This window comes from Otolemur garnettii, unplaced genomic scaffold, assembly GCF_000181295.1.
Source record: "Otolemur garnettii isolate 467f Iridium unplaced genomic scaffold, OtoGar3 scaffold00204, whole genome shotgun sequence".
NCBI classification, from domain to species: domain Eukaryota; kingdom Metazoa; phylum Chordata; class Mammalia; order Primates; family Galagidae; genus Otolemur; species Otolemur garnettii.
In genome coordinates, this window is record NW_003852599.1 from 1,297,856 (window position 1) to 1,306,174 (window position 8,319).

At 45.4% G+C, this 8,319-nt stretch overlaps 1 protein-coding gene across 1 annotated transcript in view; it reads left to right on the plus strand.

The window, feature by feature from the left end:
* The window catches only part of ZSCAN20 (zinc finger and SCAN domain containing 20), a 24,218-nt gene extending 16,956 nt beyond the window's left edge, over positions 1-7,262 (plus strand). Inside the window, exons 3-8 of the mRNA XM_023507781.1 lie at positions 276-453; positions 921-997; positions 1,285-1,366; positions 2,907-3,584; positions 4,666-5,094; positions 5,843-7,262. Coding sequence (XP_023363549.1) covers positions 276-453; positions 921-997; positions 1,285-1,366; positions 2,907-3,584; positions 4,666-5,094; positions 5,843-7,098 — 2,700 coding nt within the window. The 3' untranslated portion in view covers positions 7,099-7,262. The remainder of the gene's footprint in view (positions 1-275; positions 454-920; positions 998-1,284; positions 1,367-2,906; positions 3,585-4,665; positions 5,095-5,842) is intronic.
* Positions 7,263-8,319: the final 1,057 nt, after the last annotated feature.

An 8,319-nucleotide genomic window follows, 5' to 3' on the forward strand; every position in this document is an offset into this window, starting at 1 on the left:
AAAAAAAAAAAAAAGAGAAACACTTGTATGATCACTTTGCATGAAAAGATAGTGTTCGTTTGGTGGTATAAATGCTGACCTATTTATTGAAATCAGTCTGATGGCTTTCTCATCATACTTTAAGGTATCTTTGGATCTGAAGAGAGCCTGTTAACCTCTTGACTACAACAAGAGGTTCTATTTATTCTTTAAAATAACATTCCCTGCAGTACCAAAGTGGGTCTTATTGAACTGATGATTGGCTGGTGATTAGGAATTTTGGTCTCTGTGTGTAGGAACTGGAATTGTGTGCACAAGAGACCAAGTCTTTAAAAGCAGTACAAGAATCTCAGGACTTCCAGCTGCAGCCAGTGGATTCCTGGCCTGAGGGACAGTCCCAAAAGCAGTGGGTGAAGAATACATGCCTTGACCTTCCCAATCATGTAAATGCCAAGATACCCTTAAAAGAAGATGGCAAGTACCAAGAATCTGGGAACATCAGAGAGAAAATCTTCTCCTCAGGGGATGGGGTGGGAGGTAAAGAATGGTGTGGGGGGAGGAAAGATGTACAGAATTCAGGGCAAGACACAAGATAGCTTCTGAGGGACACACTGACTGAGAGGTAAGGTCAGTAAGCATTGTGATAGAGGCTGAAGCTCCCAGTGGTGCCAGCATGCACCACTGTGGCTGGAGTCCTGCAGCACGTGCAGGCTGGGCCTGGGGTGGGTGGTGATCACAGGAGGTCAGGTGCTGCCCCCTGACACCCCAATCAGGGCAGCTTAGAAGCTATACCCTCTAGAAGGGAAGTGAAAAGGGACGTCTTCATTGGCCATGAGATAGACTCAGCTTTCTGAAAGTCATAAGTTCAGAAAGCTGGATCTCCAAGGGAGGTGGTTTTGGGGAACTAGAGCTTGGATTTCAGAGACTTTTTCTTTCATCAGCTGTCCTCACTCCTCGAGTCCCTACTCTCCCAAAGATGGGGAGCGTTGGAGATTGGGAGGTGTTAGCCGAGTCCCAGGTATGCTGTTACTTGTTCTTCCCTTCCCATCATTGCAGATTTTGTACTCTCACCCCCATGCTCCTTCACTCTCTCCACGGCTTCCCCTCAGCCTAAGGGCAGGAGGCCCAGGTGCCATGCCCCTCACCCCTCAGTGTGTGGGGCTTCTCTCTTTGGTCATGCTGCTCCTAGCAATGTACATATATGGTGTGTCTATATTCCCATTACCTTTCCTGGGGACTTGCAGGTCTCTAGCCTGTCATCAAGCGTCAGTGATATTTGAGGTCCTTCTTTTCTGCATCTTATAGGATGCCCTGGGCCTTGGCAGACATGCTGAGAGGGAGTTCAAGGACCTCCTAGAAGACAACTATGGGGACAGTGTGTGCTTGGGTAAGGAAACATCCCTCTGAAGGTGATGTTGTCATGTTTCTGGTACATTCAGTTCCCAAAGAGGGCTTTACCACTCCACTAAGAATCATGACTCTGCAGCTCTGGAATTTCAGAGATAGAAGACTTGCTCTTTAGTTCTCTGTAGCTGAGACTGTGAGGGCAGGGGTGGGGTCTGCCTGCATAGAGGCTGGCAGGATGGCTTCCAAGAGCCTCCCCTCTTGGGGCCCAGTACCTTCCTTACCTCAGCACCTTCACCACAGTCCAGAGGCTGGCCCAGCCTGAAGTCTCATAAATCTGATCTTTTCAGCACCAAACAGGATCTCTCAGGGGTAGACTCAAGTAAACCCATGAGACCAATGTATTAAAGCCAATGAGAAACAAATATCATTGGGCACTAAACACTTGAAGCCCATGTGACCAGCACAGACTCCTAGCTCCATAGATAGTGATGTGGGAAGCCAAATAATAATGAGCCATTTCCCTGTGGAGCCTGGGATCACTGTGAGGTAGTTGGACATGGGAGTGCAGTAGAGTAGAAGAGACTTACAGCACAGACTCATGATAAGGTTAGATGCTAGACACTTATTGACTGCTTGTTTGACAGTGCAACCTCTTCTTTAGTCATGATACCTGGGGGAAATAGTATTCAGAGGAGTAGACTTAGGGAAATGCTGAACTAAATTATCCTTACATCTCTAACTCCTTTTCATCTAGTTTTCTTCAAATACAGTAGAACCTTTATAAGTTGACCATCCAAGGGACTGTAACAAACTGGTCAGCACAAGGAGGTGGTCAACATAAGAAACTAGGCCTACTGGACTGATATGTGGTACATGTTTGTTCTATGAAAATTAGGTCAATTTAAGGAGGTGTTCAATGTAGGGAGATGGTCAACTGTGGAGGTTTTACTTGATTTAGTTAAAGACTTTCTATTTTGTTAGGGTTGGGAGCTGTTGAGACAGCAGTCCTTTAAACATAACTAACTGTTAAAGAGAATTAATTTTCTCACAATATTAGAAGTATGGAGGAGGACATGCTCCAACCACAGTATAGGACTTGAGTTCTTTCTCTCTCTCTGCCATCCTCAGTATTAGCTTCATCCCAAAGCTGTTGGGAGAAGCTATCTCGTGAGATAGATATCAGTGGCATTGGAGGCCTTGGAGGAAAGAGATTCTCTCTCTCTCTGTCCTGCTCTCTTTGACTCACACATACATACACAGAGGAACATTTCCTCCAACCATGGAATTTTGGCTGTGTGCCCATCTGTGGACCAATAACAATTACTCTGTTATATGCTGCTTCAGAACAACAACAAAAAAGCAAATGAAGAAGGCAAACAGGTCACTTAACACTTTTGGAATAGTGGTCTCATTACCTCTAGTTACCTCTCCGTATCCCTCCAGATATTTCAAGGATTAGCATGGAAATTTTTTATCGGTCTTTTGCAGGGAAAGGATATAAGTTTCAGGAACATTTTTGGCAAGCACTCAGCTCAGTAGATCATTTCTACTCAGTCATTTCTCTTCTTCCTTTTGTCTAGGAGTTCCAGTTCCAAAACCAAGTATTACCTCTCAGAAAGAACAAGGACCAGAATTTTGGTGTGTCAGTCTTAAAAATTCTGGGAAAAGGAACACTACAGATTATAGCCTAGAAAATGAGCAAACAAAACCAGCTCAGGCATTGGCCTGGAGGGACTCAAGGGAAGAGCAATACCAATGGGACGTGGAGGACATGAAGGTGTCAGGTGTTCACTGGGGCTATGAGGAGACCAAGACTTTCCTGGCAATTTTAAGTGAGTCTCCTTTCTCTGAAAAGCTTCGGACTTGTCACCAGAACCGCCAGGTGTACCGGGCCATTGCAGAGCGGCTAAGGGCAAGGGGCTTCCTGCGGACACTGGAACAGTGTCGCTATAGGGTCAAAAACCTCCTACGGAATTATCGGAAAGCCAAGAGCAGCCACCCACCAGGGACCTGCCCCTTCTATGAGGAGCTGGAAGCCCTGGTGAGGGCTCGAACTGCCATCCGAGTCACAGACAGCCCAGGAGAGGTCATAGTACTCCCCAGGCTGGGGGATAGTGACACTGAGATGGATGAGCAGGAGGAGGGCTGGGAGCCTGAGGAAACAACAGAAGACTGTAACAGTGTTGGCCTAGTCACTGATGAGTCCTCCCAGGGATCCAGGATCACAGGAGTCCCAGCTCTGCTCCAGAATCGTATTGGTAAGAGCCAGGGGTTTAATCAGATTCAGATTCCAACCCTCCTGCTAGTCAGACTGCTATTTCCTGAGGTCAGAACCTCAAGTCTGGATTGATTTCACTTGAGTACTGTATTCTTAGGTCATCCTCAAACTCCTTTCTTCTCCCATGGTTAAGTTTCATAGTTATAGAAGCAAACATTTTTCAAGTCTTAAGTGATCCCAAAGAACAAAACATCCAGTGTTTCCCTGAGCATGTCACTGGTGGTATGGGAATAAGCACAGGTGTTATATACAATCTAGCTGTGTATTTCTCTAAATGGGAATGAGCACATCGACCTGTGAGTTCACAGATTGTAAATTAAGGTAAAGAAGGACAGTGATTGAAATAGTATTAAACAGAGCAGAAATCATGGCAGCGTAGGCTTGAACAATTGATGTGTGGGAAATACCCAGTCATTCATGGTAAAAGTAGAAACACTAAAGTCCAAGAGATGAGGAGTCTGACCTAAAGACACACAGAGGTAGGATTAGAGCTTGTGGCTCCTGCCTGGTAGTTTTATATGGTTTTCCCTCCACTCTGCTGCCACCCTGGGCTTCATCATTTACCTGCAGAGGAACTACTACCTCCCTTTTATTCCTACATGGAAGAAGAAAGGGCATCCTCAGTTTTATTGTTTCAGGAGTATCTGAAATCCATTTATGCCTCTAATCTTCAGGAATTCTCTGCTTCCATGTTTTGTTAAAAGGAGAATTTATGAAATAAATAGAGGATATGTATGTATCCTGTGGATACAGGATCTCATGGATCCTGACTGAGCCAGTTAGCCAAAACCAGGGGAGTGAGGTCACCTGATACAGTTGATATATGACCTCCCATTCAGCTAAGACTCTGTTACTAGAATCTCTTAGAAGGGAGTTGGGGTGGGAAGCTCTGGCAGACTTTTCCTAGCATACCCCTGAGAAGCAAGGGGATATTCCCCAGGCCCTTAGGTAGTTTCTGAGATGCCAGTGTTCAGTATTCAGAAGAGCAGGTCACCCCTGTCCCTGATAATGTAGGCAAATCTCATCAAGGTTTACACCTCTGAACTCTTCACTCCTGACAGCAGGTGTGCACTGGGGCTATGAGGAGACCAAGATCTTCCTGGCGATTCTCAGTGAGTCCCCATACTCTGAAAAGCTTCGTACCTGTCACCAGAACAGCCAGGTGTACCGGGCCATTGCAGAGCGGCTGTGTGCCATGGGCTTCCTGCGGACACTGGAGCAGTGTCGCTACAGATTCAAAAACCTCCTTCGAAGCTACCGAAAAGCCAAGAGCAGCCACCCGCCAGGGACGTGCCCCTTCTATGAGGAGCTGGACTCACTGATGAGGGCTCGGACTGTGGTCAGGGCTGTGGGGACCATCAGGGAGGCTGCAGGTCTTCCAAGGTCTGGGCAGAGCAGTGCTGAGGCCAACAGCAAAGAGGTCTGGGATGAGATGGCAGATGAAGATGCTGTCAAACCTCCAACCCCCTGTCCTAGAACCCCAGACATGGGTAAGCCCAGAGTTGTTGGATATCCACAGAATCCACAGACACATAGAAAGAGTGAGAGAGCCAGGCTTATTATCTTTGTCTCTAAACTAAAGAGTATGGGATTGGGTAGGAATAAGGATTTGTACTTTGCGCAGGTTATCCAATCTCCAGCTTCATGTGATCCTCCAAATCAGTCAGTCAAGCTTTTACTAGGATATAGAGTTTATTCAGTTATAGAGTTTATTTGATCTTGTATGACACAAATTATACTGAATGCAGTGATTTTCAACCAGTGTGCGGAGGTACCTTGCTGTACTGTGAGAAGATCTTAGGTATACTGCAAAAATTTTTAAAGATTGTTAGTTAAATTACTTTTGAAAGAAGTTCAAAGCACAGTAAGTATATTCTTTTTTTTTACTCTTATTTTGATAAACATAATTAAGTTGCTGTGGAAGTTTAACCATAGGTTCAGGTGTGCTTTGAGATAAAAAAGTTTGAAAAACACTGCTCTGGAGGAACGAGGTGTTCATCATTGAATATTGAGATGGGAGACTGGTTGGCTAGCTCCTTGGGCTAATGAGGTCACCTTGCCCCAGACTCTGTTCCTCAGCTCGGTAGGCTAGAAACATATGTATGCACTAAAACTTGGTTGATTTCATCTTAGTCACATTTATACAATGTGAGGTATATGAGGCACAATATACAAAGACATATGCATAGATGCTAACTAATGAATGAAGAAAAGCTGCATTTCTGTCCATTCTTTCAGGTTTTGAGATGAGGCATGAAGATAAAGACCATATTTCAGAGCAAGACATTTGTGAGGGTTTGCCTGGAGCATTGTCCACAGATACTACAGAGGCTCTTTGCCAGCCTCTTGACTGGGAGGAAGACAGTGAAAATGAAAATGAAGGTAAAGAGCAGTGGGGACATCCTCCACAGGAACAGTGGGAGGAGTGTTCTTCTGAACAGGACTTAGAAAAACTTATTGACCATCAAGGCCTGTACCTCACAGAGAAACCCTACAAGTGTGATACATGTGTGAAGAGCTCCCATCAGAGCTCCCATTTCATCAATCACCAGCAGATCCACATAGGTGAGAAGCCCTACAGATGCCTTGAATGTGGAAAAAACTTTGGTGACCGCTCCAACCTCAATACCCATCAGAGAATCCACACTGGAGAGAAGCCCTACAAATGTCTTGAATGTGGGAAAGGCTTCAGTGACCACTCCAATCTCATCACCCACCAGAGAATCCACACAGGGGAAAAGCCCTATAAATGTGGGGAATGTTGGAAAAGCTTCAACCAGAGCTCAAACCTGAAACATCAGAGAATCCACTTGGGAGGAAATCCTCACCAATGCAGTGAGCCTGGGGAAAACTTTGGCCAAAGCACATCCTTTCGTGGTCACTGGAAGAATTCTACAGAGGAAATATCTCCTGAGCAGCCTCAGAGTATCAGTAAGAACTTGAATTTTCCTGGACTGCACAGAACCAACTCAAGGGAGAAACTTTATGAGTGTTCTGAATGTGGAAGATGCTTCTCTAAAAGCTCTGCCCTCATTAGTCACCAAAGAATCCATACAGGAGAGAAACCATACGAATGTGCTGAATGTGGGAAAAGCTTCAGTAAGGGCTCCACCCTGGCAAACCACCAGCGAACCCATACTGGGGAGAAGCCTTTTAAGTGTGTGGACTGTGGGAAGTGCTTCAGTGAGCGCTCTAAGCTAATCACACACCAGAGAGTACACACAGGAGAGAAGCCCTACAAATGCCTCGAGTGTGGAAAATTCTTCCGTGACCGTTCTAACCTCATCACTCACCAGAGGATTCACACCGGAGAGAAGCCGTATAAGTGCAGAGAATGTGGGAAATGCTTTAACCAAAGCTCCAGTCTTATTATTCACCAGAGAATCCACACTGGGGAGAAACCCTACAAGTGCAAAGAGTGTGGCAAAGACTTCAACAACAGCTCCCACTTTAGTGCCCACCGGAGGACCCATGCTGGAGGGAAAGCATCATAGGGGACGCCTTCCCCCACAACAAAGGAGAGATAAATGTATATACCTTACACGATGTATGCTAGAAACTTTCAACTTTTACGCCTGGTGTGGACCCAAGGAAGTTATCTTGGTATAATCCAGGTAATTTGGAAGTGAATTACAAATACTAAGAATCCAGATTTGAAGGCATTTTTCTTAAGTGTAATTTGTTTTTCTCCTGTATAAAACCCACATGCGATTCTCAGGCTATCCTTATATTTGCTGTCATAGAAGAGCTTTGTCAGTATTTGAGCCACACTGGCAATTTAGGGGATTAGAGTTAAACCAGTCAGCCTGGGCAGTGATTGCAACTCTCGCTGTGTCTTCCCACTGTCCACATGTGTGCACACTCCCATGGGAAGGGCTTCTCATACATTCTCAGTTGGACACATCTTCACTGGAGAGCCTTGAGTCTCTGTGGGAGAGGGCCTGGCCCAGAGCAGACCACTGTGAGGTCAGCAGAGAGCAGGCACAACAGTGACAGCATTACAAAACTTAATCAAGAGCCAGTGCTTATTAAACAATTGCTGTTTGGCAGGCTCTGTGCTAAGCACTCATTTAATCCTCACAACAGCCCTTGCAGATACTAGTAACTATTTCCCAGGGGAGAAAACTAAGGCTTGGGAAAGTTAAGGAACTGGTTTTGGTCACACATCTGAAAACAGGGGAGGTGGGATTCAATCAGATCTATCTTCAGAGTCTGAGGTGCTTTTAGTGCTGTACTCATCAGGCAGGTAACTCAGTTGCCAGGATCCCCAAGTACTTTCTTGCCCATATTTGTTGTTATAATTACATTATGAATTCTCCTTTTAACAAATATGGAAACTGAGAATCCCTGTAAAGGATTTGGGATTTTAGGAATTGACAGAAGTACTTTGAGCAAGGCTATTATCAAGGTACTTTGAGTTTCCATCTTTTCAATAATAAAGGTGAGAAACCTGGGTGGGATGAGACTGGGAAATATATGTAGCCAAAGTGATTTTTCTCCCACTGAGATGCTGCTCTTGCTAAGGAAATGGGGTTTAAGAGTTTCTCTTTGCTCCATGGCTAATCAGAGGTTACGCTTACAGAAACCTGCGATTCCTCACTAGTGCTCTCTCATCCCTAGAGTTTTGCCTCTCTGACCCTTTCCTTTGGGTAGGGCAGCAGCTTTGTTCCGGTTCCCTGTCCAAGGCTGTGGTAGAAAGGAGGCAGAGGAGTTGG